At 36.7% G+C, this 14,341-nt stretch overlaps 2 protein-coding genes across 3 annotated transcripts in view; one reads left to right on the forward strand and one right to left on the reverse strand.

Annotated features, from left to right (window-relative positions):
- The window catches only part of caln1 (calneuron 1), a 72,894-nt gene extending 68,089 nt beyond the window's left edge, over positions 1-4,805 (forward strand). For both annotated transcript variants that reach the window (XM_008426558.3, XM_008426555.3), the window contains exon 6: positions 626-4,805. In XM_008426558.3, coding sequence (XP_008424780.1) covers positions 626-753 — 128 coding nt within the window. In that variant the 3' untranslated portion in view covers positions 754-4,805. The remainder of the gene's footprint in view (positions 1-625) is intronic.
- A 3,866-nt stretch (positions 4,806-8,671) lies between these two features.
- The window catches only part of galnt17 (polypeptide N-acetylgalactosaminyltransferase 17), a 32,240-nt gene continuing 26,570 nt past the window's right edge, over positions 8,672-14,341 (reverse strand). The window contains exons 11-12 of the mRNA XM_008426561.3: positions 11,566-11,727; positions 8,672-10,388 (exon numbers count right to left, since the gene is read on the reverse strand). Coding sequence (XP_008424783.1) covers positions 10,254-10,388; positions 11,566-11,727 — 297 coding nt within the window. The 3' untranslated portion in view covers positions 8,672-10,253. The remainder of the gene's footprint in view (positions 10,389-11,565; positions 11,728-14,341) is intronic.

Genomic DNA, 14,341 nt, shown 5'->3' on the forward strand with positions numbered 1-14,341 from the left:
ACAGAAGAACTGACGTAAAACTGCTGAAATTATAAGATACACATCAGAAATGGTCCAACTAGCTAAACCCTGTTGCATTTTGAAAGCTGGTGGTTTACAGTGTTGAAAACATATTTATACCACTTAAACTTTCTGCAATTTTTGACAAATTACAAACGGAAACTTAAGTAACTTCAGGTTGGTAAGAGCTGATGGAAAATGCAGAAAAACAGAGGAAAACCCAGAAATGTGTTTAATTCAGCCAAAAAAAAAGTCCCTGAAAATGAAGCATTTCTTGATTTTAAGTGGAAAATTATTGTCAAATTTTAAACAATAAATATTTACATTTTGTAAAATTGTAGGAAAATGGTGGAACTGAGAATTAAAAAGAGATTAAAGTATTTTAAGGCTCAATCTCCACTAGTGAACTTTAATGCATAGAAACACCGGAGTGGTGAATAAACTCTTGCAGATTTGTTTTGTTCTTGTCCTCATTGTTCCTGTCAGATAAATAAATTAAATTAAATTAAATGTGTAGCATTTTGCCGGTTGCCGTAGAAACTTGACTGAATCCGTCTCTACGCAGACGATCGCGTGTTTTTGTTGGACTCTTATTTTACCGTCTTCTCTCTTCGTCTCGTTCCAGTTCACCCGTCGAAGAAGAACCGCCAGACATGCGTGAGGAAGAGTCTCATCTGCGCTTTCGCCATGGCCTTCATCATCAGCGTCATGCTCATCGCGGCCAATCAGATGCTGAGAAACGGCATGGAGTAGCCGGGTGGCGCCAGCCTGCATGTGCATGCCGGGTGGGTGAAGCCGTGCCGCTGTAGGCAGGAAACAGAACCACAAGGCGCAGCCAGGAAAAAAACACGCTTTGTTTTTCATTTCAACGCCTCCAGCTGACCCAAACCTACCCGCCATGAAGCCAGCACGAGGAGCCGCCGGGGCTCCTCCCCCTTTTCTCCGACAGGGACTGTAAGGGCTGACATCACATCCACTGTCGTCTCCGTTTCCCTGATGCAATAATCCAAACCGAACATTTAGAAACGAGTGCAGGAGTTGAGATCCGCTCCAGACGGGAGGCGGGCCTGGCGCCCAGCGGGAGGCTGATGAACTACGGCGAAGCACAACAACATGGCCGCCTGGTTCCTGCTGGGCCGCCGTCCTTCAGCTCTGATTAACTGCTGACTCTGTGGGCCGGCGTGAGGAAAACGCTGAGATGTTTCTGAATGAGAGCGGGTCGCCGGTCAGAACCCGACCGCTGACGCTTCACCTGAGTTAGAGGCAAAACGTCTTTATCTAAACATGTAAATCATCGATTCAATCGAGACGAATCCATTTTGTTTCCACATTTTCTTCAGAATAAGTAGCAAATAATCAGAATCAGAGATTTGAATTGTTATAAAGCTGCTGGATTTACTTACATCTCATCACAACCAATGAACCTGGAGGTCTTTGATTCCATCTGCAGTTGAATTAGTTATTTATTTATTTATAGTTTGTTTTGGCTTTCAGAGTTTTCATCCTCTTTTCACTTCAAAAACACAAAATCTTACCAAATATTTCTGATTTAGTTTCTACTACAAACATCTTAGTTCACTTAAAATAAGACAAACAAGCAGCTTTTTAGTTAGAGATGGAGGTTTGTTTTAAGCAAATAATTCCTCAATATTGATGGAAATTTATTAGGTTCATTGGCAAAAATATGAATTAAATAATCTGGAATTAAAATTAGAACTTTTTCATCAATATTAAGAAACTGTAGACTTAAAATAAATCTCTATTTCTTGCTAAAAATTACTTGTGAATTAGTTTTGTCTTATTTCAGGTGTAATAAGACATTTTCAGTAGAAACTAAATCAAAATACTTGGTAAGATTTTGTGTTTTTGCAGCGTTTCTTTTAAATCACGAAAGTCTTAAAGTCGTGCCAGAAACTAAGTACACCCCATGGGTCAATAATTTCACCATGTATTTAGTTTCTAGTGCAAATATCTTAGCGCACTTTAATTAAAACAAAACTAACTTATAAGTAACTTTTTTATGAAGATATTTCAGCTTGTTCTAAGTTGATAATTTATTAATTAATTTTTATGTTTTTTCTAGAAAAATTTGTTTATTTTATCAAAATTTACCTTTTTTTTCTCTCAGAACTCAAAACTGGTCCGAATACATTTTCATCAATACTAAGGAAGATTTATATGTAAATTAGTTTTGTCTTATTTCAGGTGAACTAAGATATTTGCACAACCAAAATACTTGGTAACATTTTATGTTTTTTTTTTTTGTCTTTCACTTTTGTTGAGGTTTGGACTTGGACTAGGCCAGTGCAAACCTTTGAGTCTGTCTGTATTTTGTTTCATTGTCCTGTTTGGACCGAGCCCAGATCACCACCCGGCCCCCGCCGTGCCGCTATCAGCTGTTTGTCTCGTTGCAGTTTGGGGATTCTGACCAGCGTCTCACGTCTGGACGGTTTGTGATGCAGCTTTAACTTGTGCTGCCAAGGACGTGGCAGCACAAGTTAAATTTGTGCTGCCACGTCCTTTTAAAAAGACGAACCTCTGCTGATCAAACCTGGTTGTTTGCTCTGTCGTTTCTTAACGAGGTTCATGTAACGTCTAACATGCCGACTCGGCTGTAGTCTGACAACAAGAGCTCAAGTTTTTCTAATTGTCAATTTGTTTGAACGTCGACTCCTGGGAAAATTAGCGGCTGTCATAAATGTTTTCCACTTGTGAATAATTTGTCTCTATATAGAGTTATGACTTCAGATTTCTCTTGTTTACGCCAGAGCAGCAAAACGTCAACAACAGGGGTGCACTTAGTTTTTCTCATAACTGTGTATTTTCATTTCAAGCTGTTGATACTTCCAATCTGTTTTTTCTGTTCTTGCAGCATAAAAATATTACAATGATGTTTTAGGGCCGTCGTAGAGAAAAAAGAGGGAGGAAAAGAAACATAAAACTCAGAAACTTTTGAGAAACAATTTAAATTTCTGAGTTTGAAAAGTTGAAAATCTTCTAGAAAAAGAAGTTTGAAATTTTTATTTTAATCTCGGAAAATTTCTAGAGAAAACATTCAAATATCCGAGTTTCAAAAGTCAAACATTTTTTAGAAAAATTACAGAAATATTAAGATTAGATTAGAAATTTTCTAGACAGAAGTTTGAAATTTCAGAGTTTGAAAAGACAAAGATGTGCTAGAAAGAAAAAAAAAGAGATTAAGCCCAGAAATTATCTAAAAAATACATTAAAATTTCTGAGTTTCAAAAGTTGAACATTAAACTTTTCAAGTGTCATTTTTTAAAACTTTATTTTTACTTTTTCAAGTTTTCTAGGAAATATTAGACTTTTCAAACTCAGAGACTGTCAATTTAATCTCAAAATTTCAGATTTTTTCAAGCAAATGTCCAACTTGTCAAACTCAAAACAAAAAAAACTTATGATTTCTAGAAAATTTCTGATAAGTTTTTCTTCCAAATTGTCGACTTTCCAATCTCAGGAACTTTCATGTTTTCTTCTGTAAAATTTTCTGACATTAATTTAAAAATTTGAGGGGTTTTTTCTAGCAAATTTCCGATTTGTCAAAATAACAAAATTCCTTACGTTGAGAATAATCTAAAATTTTATGAGTTTATTCTTGGAAAGTTTCAACATTCAAACTCAGAAATTTGGTTTTTCAAGACATTTTTTGAGTTTTTTGGCGGAATGTTGCCCTCTCTTCTGTCTAAAATGGCGCCGTGGTAAAACACGTCTGAACTCGCCGTAGCTTCCGGTGACTCGCAGTTCACTGATTCGGCTCTGAACTCCTGCACTCCCTCTCATTTAAACTCTTAAAGGGCCAGCAGCCCCTCACTAACTGCATGTGATCGAGTCTGTGTCTTGTGTAAATATTGCAACCTCCGTCAGAAGTGTGTGTCCCGTGTGTGTTTCGATGTTTCTGTGTGTGTGTGTGCATGACTGTCGGTGCTCTCCGCTCTCCGGGGGGTTCAGAGTCCTGAAACATCCGGGGCGCTGACGTCCTTCCGGTTCCCTCTGAACCCTCCATCCAAAGCCATAAACTCAGCGGAGACGAACCGGACATCTAAATGTCGTCTGTTCCTGTTTTCACACGGAAACACGAGATGTAACGGGCATTTTTAGACAGAAATGTGATTTAATTAGTTTATTTTTTTACTTGTTATCCATTCCGACGGAAGGAGAAGTTGGTTTGTTAGTTTGTGTTGTAGCGCCATCTGGCGGCGACGCCTCTCCACAGTAACTTCTGTATTTTTCACGTTTTAAGCAGAAAAGCGACGCTAAACGTAAAAATGTCGTGTAAAATGTACAGGTTCTCCACCAGCAGCGCGGGGAGAGAAGCTCTTATTTAAACTTGATATTTATTGGGGTAAATTTCTTGCCTGTGGCAGAAAAATAGATTTTGAACCTGTAAAAGGTTTAATTTATCTACCTTTGGGACTCATTGAGCTCCAATGTAATCTAAAAAAAAACCTGCAAACGTGTTTTATAAATATTTAATTTGGTTTTATTGCATTTGGTTTGAAGAATTGCATCTGCAGAATGGTTGCATGTCTCCATCACTGAGTTACTCTGCAGTAGCATGATGGATAATTCCCACTTAAATCTCACATGTAATTTTGTAAATATTTACCTGGACAGAATATCTAGACAAGCACATACTGTACTTACTGCACGTGCAATATTTACTTAGACTAGACTTTCAGTCGTACTATTTATTAGAGGCATAATAATTATAATCTTGTAAATATGGAAATCTGTATAAACGCGGAACAATTAATTGTTGCAATAAAAACATTTTTTAAAGTGTGTTTTTTTTTCATCTTATTTTTATAGCAGATTTTCTATGAAAACATTCAGAGACCTGATCCATCATTTAGTTATAAAACTATAAAAGTTTTGAAAGATGACTTCTTTGGAAAATAATTTACATTTTTAAAAACATCACAGTAATTGCTCAGTGTTTTCCTGTAGCATTTTAACTCCACTAAGTTAAATTAGATGAATAAAAAAATATATTCCTTCAGTGTTTTATTCAGATTCGCAGTTTTCACTCTGTCCTCATGGGGGCGACATTCCAGTTTGTAAACTGCTTACTGACAAGAGAAGAAGAAAAGACGGAAAAGTTTTTTGTATGAATGATAGAAATCAACATGTCAATTTAACTAATAACGGTTTTTTTTTTTCAAAAACAGGTTAATTTATTAAATTATAAATAAAAACATTCTTGTGTTAACAGGTTTTATTTTTGTAATTTGTAGTTAATTGAAGGATAAAATTGTTTAAACCACATGATAAGAATAAACAGTTAAAAATACAAAATAAAAAAAATTAGTTAAAATACTAAAAATCACACTTTAAAAAATGGCACTTCAGATAAAAATGTTCGGATAAATGAGTTACACTTTAAAAGAGATGTTTTTTTTGGGGGGGGGTTACACTTTCCATATAATAAATCAATACTTTTCTAAATGTCTTTGTTGGATTCTGTAGCATCTTTAAAGTATAACTTCAAATATTCCGTTTTATTAACAATAAAGTTGAAACAAGTAACGATATTTTGATCTAAACTGGAGACGTGAATTATTTTCTGTTTGAGCAGCAGGATGTTCATGTTTGGAAAGTAATCACATTCAGAGTAAAACATATTTCTGTTTCTGATATTTAAACCTTAAAGTTGTAGAGTTTTTCTGGTTTCTCCTCTTTCCCTCTTTCGTAATATTTTCCTTCCAGGCAAACAGATTTTCTTTCATGTGTTTTGAAAGAAAAACTTTCTGAATGACTTTTTCTCGTGTTTTCATGCCTGATGGTTTAAACTAACTAAAATGGCAGCAAGAAATGTTAAACAATTTAAATGTCTCAAAAAATCTATTTCAATTCTGATACAAACCTGTCGTTACTTCACTATTAGTTCCCTGTTGTTTGGTTGATTTGGTTAAACAAAAATACCAACAATAAGACAGTTTAACAAACAGAAACATGAATTAATCACAAACACAGGAGTTTTGTAATTATTGAACTCTCTCCTCTCTTGGCATAACAGGCACAACAGAGAAAGCAGCTAAGATAAACTCTTAAAATGTCAAAAAAGGAAAAAGGACCAATAATCATTTAATTCCGTAGGAACAAAACGTCAGAAAATAACAGGAGGTTCATGATGTTCCTCTTTCGGGTCGCTGCTTATTAACTTATTCATTTATTTACTTATTTATTCATACATTTATTTAATTTCGGGCTGAAATGTCTTCACAGCTCAGTTAAATGTGAAACCCCAGTGTATCATATTTGACCACCAGGGGGAGCTGCTGCGTTTAGCAACGTTTTCATTATCATTTAAGTCCATTTTGTAAAGTTTCTTAAAAGATAATTTGACAAATTCACTGTAATAAAAACCTGATGAGCTTAAAGGAAAATGAAGTGGTTGTGGTTTGTTTCCCTGCCTGATAGTTTTGGTCGTCATATAAAGACAGATTGTCTTTTCCTCTTTATTCTGCTGATGCTTTTGTTTTCATCTCAGGTTGGAGATTTAAAATGATTGTCATTATTCTGCTCTTTATGTTGGAGAAGCCTCACAAATAAAAATGGTCTCTTTTTGGCAGAGTGAAAAACTCCCAGGAGTTCCAGTTTACATTCGACCCAAATGTAATGTTTGCTGCATAGAACCTCAAGTGAGCAAACGCCACATGTTTGCATTTGTTTTGGCGCCATAGAGGAAGATTTTCCTGGCATTTAATAGTTATAGAAATGTATGGCCGCTTTCCTTTGATCCACATCTAAAAAAATTCAAAACATTTTATTTTCTCGCAAAACCAAAAAAAAAATGTTTAACTGAAACTTAAAATTTCCTAGACTTGTCTGGAGTCCAATCAATTTAAAAATTAAATCTAAATAGAAAAATAAACTTTTTCTCTTTTTTTTGCAGGAATTTGAAGGGTGCTAACAGTTTAATGGCTGTTTAAAAAAACATTTACAAATGTGAGATTTTTTTCTCTCTTTTTCAGTTTCTCAGATTTTTCAGGATTTAGAAAAAAATCTGAGAATTTAAAAGATTTTTTGTTTTTAGATTTTAACTTAGATGCCAATAAGTTGGATTTAACCATATATGCATATGTACATTTTCTATTTTACTGAAACAGATACATTTGTTCATAACAACAAAAAATTATAATGTTTATTTTACATTTATGCATGAAACATTTTGTGCTCAGTTGATCCAAATGTCCCAGATACGTATGAACTCCTGAGTTGATTTTCAGCATAAGATGATTTTTCATTCCTGTGGTCGTTTAAAGTCTGGTCAGCGTTCAGGGGCGTGTTAGCATGCACGCGCCGTCCTTGAACGCCACACCAGCCTCTGCAGCTTCAAACAGGGCCTTGTGCTCCTGCAGACGCTCCCCGTTTCATTTACATCTCCAAAATGAGCTGATGCTTCATCCACAGCAGGATGCTGACACTGAGCAGCAGGAGTTTGGTTTCTCATTCAGGAACATATGGAGACATCAGAGTTTAATCTGGAACTTTCACATCTCTGGATGTTTCTATCCAGCGTTGTGCCGCCTGGCTGCTACTGCTGTGTGAGATTTAGATGTGATTCTTTTGTAACGCTGATGGAGCCAAAGCTTGAGGGGAATTTCTTTAAATTCAAAGGACTGATTTCACAACATGTGGTGGATTATTTAAATAACAAAAACATGCAAATTATTGAAGCAAAAAAGAAAACGCAACAGAGAAGCTGTAGGAATGTCCTAATCAAGATTTACCCTGAAACCTAATTAAAATTAGACTTTTCTGATGCCACATGAGAAAATGTAGTTTTTACCCAACAGGACATTGATAAGGTTTCTACAAGATTACAAACTTTATCTGAGATTTGGGTTTGGATACATGATATATGGCATCATCTGCATAATGGTGCATTTCTGCTGTTACATTCTCTGCAAGGAAAAATAAATTAAGGCAAAAACTGGACCTGGTTGAAAATTAGAATAAAAAAATGTCACATATAACTTAAAAAAAGACTTAAGACTAAAAAAATACAAAAAAACACTTGTGTAACTTTAAAAAAGTCATGTAAAAAGACTACTAATATCAGGGAAAAATAACACAACATGCCTTACTTGAAGGGTGTCCAAAGTGCGGTCCGAGGGCCGACTGCAATTCAAAACTGGAGCAAATTTGGCCTTTAAAACTTTTAATTTGTAATCAAGCTAAAAACGGTCAACAACAAAATTTTCTTACACAGGAAAATGTAAAATGCAGCAGAAAGTATTTGTGTTTTTATAACCAAGTTTTAAGCAAAGGTAAAACCAAGTTTATCCAGAGACTTCTACTGAAAAGCTGCACAAAAATCAACTTTTATTCTTTCTTTAACTCGGCTAAATACGGCAAATGTTTTGAGAGAAAGTGACCCAAATCCTGTTATTACTGAAAATAAATGTATCCATTTGAGCCTGAAAACTAGATGCCTCAAACATTTTCCAGAAAAATTCAAATTTTTACATTAATATCAGAAATTTTCCTATAAAAAAGTTATTTTCAAATGTTAAAAATTAAAGATGCTAAATATTAATCTCAAAATGTTAGTTTTTAGCAGAACTGTGCTCCTTTCTTCTGTCTGCAGCGGCTCTAACACAAACGGTATTCATGTAATGCTTCCTAAAGAACCAGCCATGCAAAACCCAGGAAACCATTTTGTTTATTGGAAGACAATCTGAGAAACCAAACCAATAACACTGAATTATTTGACATCACGCTTCTCAAGAGTCGGAACAATTTCAACCTGGAAAGTCGTCGATATGTTTCTCCCTGCTGCAGTCTGGAGAAAGTGCTTTGTTAGTTTTGGCACTCAGATAAACAAACAAACTCAACTTTCCTCCAATGAGCTTCAAGTTTTCATGCTAACCTGTGTGTTGCTACTGGATGCCTCCAGGTAAAATGACTGAAAGCTCACTTCTCTCTTTAGCCCTCCCGGCATTTTTTAAAATTATTGTATTTATTTTTTGACAGCTTTTTAAACACTTACAGTGCCTTATTCTTCAAATTATAAATATTTACAGGCTTTAGACTTTTAAAAGGCGAAAAGTAAAAAATATATTTATGTTTATTTATGAGCGTAATTCGATTTATTTCATCACAGATGGGATCTCGTCTTTTTTACACTAAAATCTGGAACAACAACTAACAGATTTCTGTAACTACATTCTGAACAGAGCGTCACTTTTTTAAAAACACCTTACAGGACATGACAAGGGATGGAGTATTGCAGAGATTTAGATAGTAAAACTATTTAAATGAGCCATAATGAGATGTGCAGAAGTTTTAAATCAATAATTCTCCATTTCAAACTCCAATAATTTTGATATTTCCGATTATGATGGCAGCATATGGCAGAGTGCAGCCTTTGTTTTTGTTTGTTTGCTGTTAAAATTTTACTTTTACCCAATAAATTGAGCAATTTTTGTTGTTTTATTTTCTGTCATCTAATGAGGGAAAATGTGGCCAGAAATGTGAGGAAAACCTCAGAGAATCTGCAGAGCTGCTCATCCAAACCAGTTTAAAACGAAACAGAAACACATGAAATACGAAGAAATGCACCGAAATGAAGGGCGGCTCCAGAGCTTCTGCTCTTCCTGTCAAACATTTTTGGTTGATTGAATCTCAAGTCATGAACGTCGAAGCACTGTATAGCAGTAACACACACACACACACACACAAACACACACGCGCGCACACACACACGCATGTTTGCGTGGCTATCTTTGTGGGGACTTTCCATTGACTCCCATTCATTTCTACAGCCTAAATCTTACTCTTACCATAACCCTTACCATTACATACCTAACCCTTACCAAAACTTAATTAACACCTTAGACCTAAATCTGACCCCTGACCCAAAAACAGCGTTTCCCCTTGTGGGGACCAGGCTTCGGTCCCCACAGGAGCAGTGGTCCCCACAATGTAGTGTCAGGAAAATGGTCCCCACAAGGTATGATAAACAAGCGCGCGCACACACACACACACATGCACGCACACAGAGGATTTATAACAACACATTAAGTCAAAATAAATCAGACAGAATCAGTCCTCATGCTTAGTTTGTCATTCTGAATGTTCATTTTATAAAAAATAATTCACGTTAATCTTCACGGCACCCAAAGTCTTGATAAAACATTTCTGTTGAAGGTTTGCATCAGCGTCTTATTGGCTCGTTGTGACCAGGCTGAGCCAATCGCAGCCCAGGAAACGGGCCACGCCGTCGGCTATTGCTTCATGGCGTTCTTGATGGTCCACCTCTGACCCGAGCAGGGCTGCAGGACCAGCAGGTGGCCAAAGTAAACGTTGGCCGGCACCACCTCCAGGCACCGACCCGTGGCCCGGTTTATGATGGAGTCGTTCTGCAGGAGCAGGACAGAGGAGTCAGGATGCGTCTTGGTTGATGTTAAAGGGAACCAATCAAAAAGCTGAACAGAGAATCCAAGTTATTAAAAAAATCCAAGTAGATGAAATCATGTAGCTTTTTCTGTGCAGCAACAAAAACCCTGCAATAATCGCATTTATCATGTTATCAAAAAGAGTTTGAAATTAACTTTCAGATTATGAAATATTGATGCGATGGAACAATAATCAGCAAATCTGCAGAAACCGCTCCGATCCCTTTGCCTAATTATTAACTCTATCAGTTACTGGGAATATTATTATTATTATTATTATTACTTCAAAGAGGTACATCCCATGTTAATAAGTCTATGATGCATAATTAGGATATTTTAAATTAATATAATCAAAGAGGGAACAACAGCAGGGAGTCTAACAGTTCTCCCTGAGCTCCAACAGGTATCCGAGTCGGAGAAAAAGAAGAAAAATTTAGCTAAAATCAGCGAAATTTAGATTTTCTGCAGGAGAAACAATAAAACAGCAGAATAATAAACTTTACTTTAACATCAGAATGGATGGGAGAATTAAATAGTTTCCTGAAACTTTGTTACGTTATTGGCCACAATGCCCAGATTCAAGTCAAAAACATTGGATGTAAAAACAGAATAACCTCTGACCTTTTAGGAAGGAAGTACAGTAAACAATAAGAGAACTGGGATGCACTGCAAAAACACAAAATCTTGAGAAATTTTGTGTATTTTCAAGTGTAAATATCTTAGTATACCTAAAACAAGACTAAACTAACTTACAACTAAGTTCTCAGCAAAAAATATGAGTAAGTCAATAATTCCTTAATATTGATGAAAAAAATATTAGTTCCATTAGCAGATTATTTATTTACAGCAAGACATTTTCCTCATAATTTAAGTAATCTGGCAGTGGAATAAGAACTTTTTCATCAATATTAAGGAGTTATTTACTTAAACTCATATTTCTTGTTGAAAAGTTACTTGTAAGTTAGTGCAATTGAAATCAGAACTAAAACATTTGCACTGGTAACTAGATCAAAAATACTTGGCAAGATTTTGTGTTTTTGCAGTGTGGGAGAAAAAGAACCACCTGAAATAACAAATATTGGGGAAGACGTACACAACTTCATGTTTTTATTAGCAGTTCAGACTCTTCCCTCTTCCTCACCTGGGAGAAGCTCCACGTCTTCTGCTTGGCGTTGGGCACCTTGTCACAGTTCAGGAGTTGGGGAAAGCTGCTGATCTGGTCGTCCACCACGCAGCGAGTGTCGTCTCCGGTGCTGCCCAGCGGACCCAGGAACAGCTGACCCTCTTTGGTGTAGCGTCCCAACTGAGTGAAGGCAAGAAAAAACTGTCATAAAGAGGTAAAAATGAAGGAAAACTTTATTAGAACTGAAGTCCCGATGTTGAAACCTCTGCAATTTCAAAATGTGAGAAGTTATGGGCCATGACTGATTCTGACAGGAACTTCCTCTCATCATCCAGGCTAATTTTAGTTACTTTAAGCAAAATGAGGTGTTGTTGTTCCAGAGGATGATGAGAAACTCAACAAATCTTTGTTTTCCACTGGCTTGTGTTGCGTTTCCTGTTAATTAGTGTTATCAGCTTCAGTCTGTTCTGTCCCAACCCTCAGAAACTCCCAAAGCTGCTGCAAACAATTAAAGTTCTGATGTTTCCGTATAAAAATCTAAACCCGATGTTGCAAACAACGTAACATCAATGCATCAAAAAGAGAAAGAAAGCTGCTTTCAGGTGCTCAGATTGTGTTTTCGCCTCATTAACTTTGAATTTCTCCATCTGAAACAAAGTAATCGAAGTTTTCTCCAAAGTTTTATTGCAAAAAGTTTTAAAACGCAGTTTTCTTAAAATGATTTTGGTCACGCTTTTGGCCCTTTTACGTTATAATCCAACAGGATTACATGTGTGAGATGTGTTGCGAGAGATTATGCCACTACAACAAAAAATAAATGTACTTTTATGCTTTTCACACATACAGGTTAAAAAAACTGTTTTATGAATATAGTCAACTTCAGACGTCTCAGTTATACAATATGCTGATTTTGGAATAAAAATAATCCCAACGGATGAAAGAAACGTTTATGTTGGATTAAAGCACCGCCTGTTTTTATTTCAATGAATAAACTACTCCTTCATGAAAGAGATTCCTTCATGCATTCAGGACCAAATCCAAATTTTCTGGTAAAAATAATTTTTTTTACTGCATTAGGCAAAAAAAACCCAAAAAACCCTGCATGAATAAATAAATTGCAAAACGAAATGAGGCTTGACCAAACTCAAACGATCCTTTAAATCTGTTGATCTTCGCACATTTCAGTGCCGCCCTGAGCACCTGTTTGTGGCTAAAACTGGAAGCCTGCAGACTGAAGCTGACACCTGCTGACTCAGCACAAAAAAAGGGAAAGACAAACATTTTCCCTCCGACAGCAAAACTCAATCCAGAGAGACTTTCAGCTGAGCATGTTTGACAAACACAGGAGCACGCTGGTTTTTAGTAGATTTCTTAAAGCTGACCTGTTATGCTTCCTTTAAAAGGTTAGGATTGGCCTAAACAAAACATGTTCGTTAAATTCGTTTGTACAAAGACTCTTCTATATTTAGGTTTTAGTCTGAGCAGTTTGGATTGTCTTGAGGCGTTTTAGGATGTTTTGTCACTTTAAGTCCAAATAAGCTGCTGCAGGCCACGAACCCCAAGGTTTACACTCGCAGGTGAAAATGGCTGCAAACAGATGCACAATTAAACAACCGTACGTCTTTGAAAAGCAGACGTGGAGCCTCCTGCATAACCAAACACTTGTCTTTTCTAGCAGCCATTCTTAATTTTATTCGGTTTTATGCGTGCACAGCTCTGGAAAAAATTAACAGGCCACTTAAGATGATCAGTTTCTCTGATTTTACTTTTTAATGGTCCATGCTTCAGTAAAATGAACTTTGTTCTTTTATTTCATGAACTACCAACAACATGTCTCTGAAATTCCAAGCAAAAATATAGTATTTATATGCAGAAAATGGGAAAAGGTCAAAATAATGAGAAGGATGCAGTGCTTTCAGACCTCAGCTAGCGTACCGGGCGAGAGGCGGGGTCACCCTGGACAGGTCGCCAGTCTGTCGTAGGGCAACACAGAGACACACAGGACACACAACCATGGAGACACACACACTCACACCTAGGGACAATTTAGAGAGGCCAATTAACCTGACAGTCATGTTTTTGGACTGTGGGAGGAAACCGGAGTACCTGGAGAAAACCCACCATGCACAGGGAGAACATGGAGACTCCATGCAGAAAGACCGGGGCCGGGAATCGAACCCAGAACCTTCTTGCTGCAAGGCAACAGCTCTACCAACTGCGCCACTGTGCAGCCCACACACAAAACTTGATTTTTAAATTCCTTTTCACTTTGTAACTTGACATGCTCCTTTTAGATTAAAAACGCTTTTTATTTATCATTAGCCTGATTCTCTTGTTTTAGAAGAAGTTGCCTATATTGCACTGTAACATTATATTTATATTGATTTGACCTTGAGGGACTACAGATGAAAACTAGCCTTCATAGCTAACTCTGCCGTTTTGTGTGATAACTAAACCACAACATAAACCACCCTCCACGACGCAAACTACGGTAAAACCAGCTGACCAAATGGGCCGGAACTCTGCTTAGGTTGCTAAGTAACGGGGGCCAGAGTTCCACTGGGGTTGCTAGGTAACTAGGGGGAAAGGCCAGAGTTCCACTGGGGTTGCTAGGTAACGGGCAGTGCCTGCTGATTTGCGACGTTACATTCTGAAGGTTTCTGGCTCATTTTCTGATATCAAAAAACAAAAACTTATTAAATAAACACCTAGGTGTTTTTTTAAGCGCCAAGGTTGTTTTTAGAATCAGTAGAAACTCAAAATGGAAGTACAAAAATGTAAATTTTGAATAATA

This window comes from Poecilia reticulata, chromosome 13 (genome assembly GCF_904066995.2).
Source record: "Poecilia reticulata chromosome 13, P_reticulata-male-v2, whole genome shotgun sequence".
Classification (NCBI taxonomy): domain Eukaryota; kingdom Metazoa; phylum Chordata; class Actinopteri; order Cyprinodontiformes; family Poeciliidae; genus Poecilia; species Poecilia reticulata.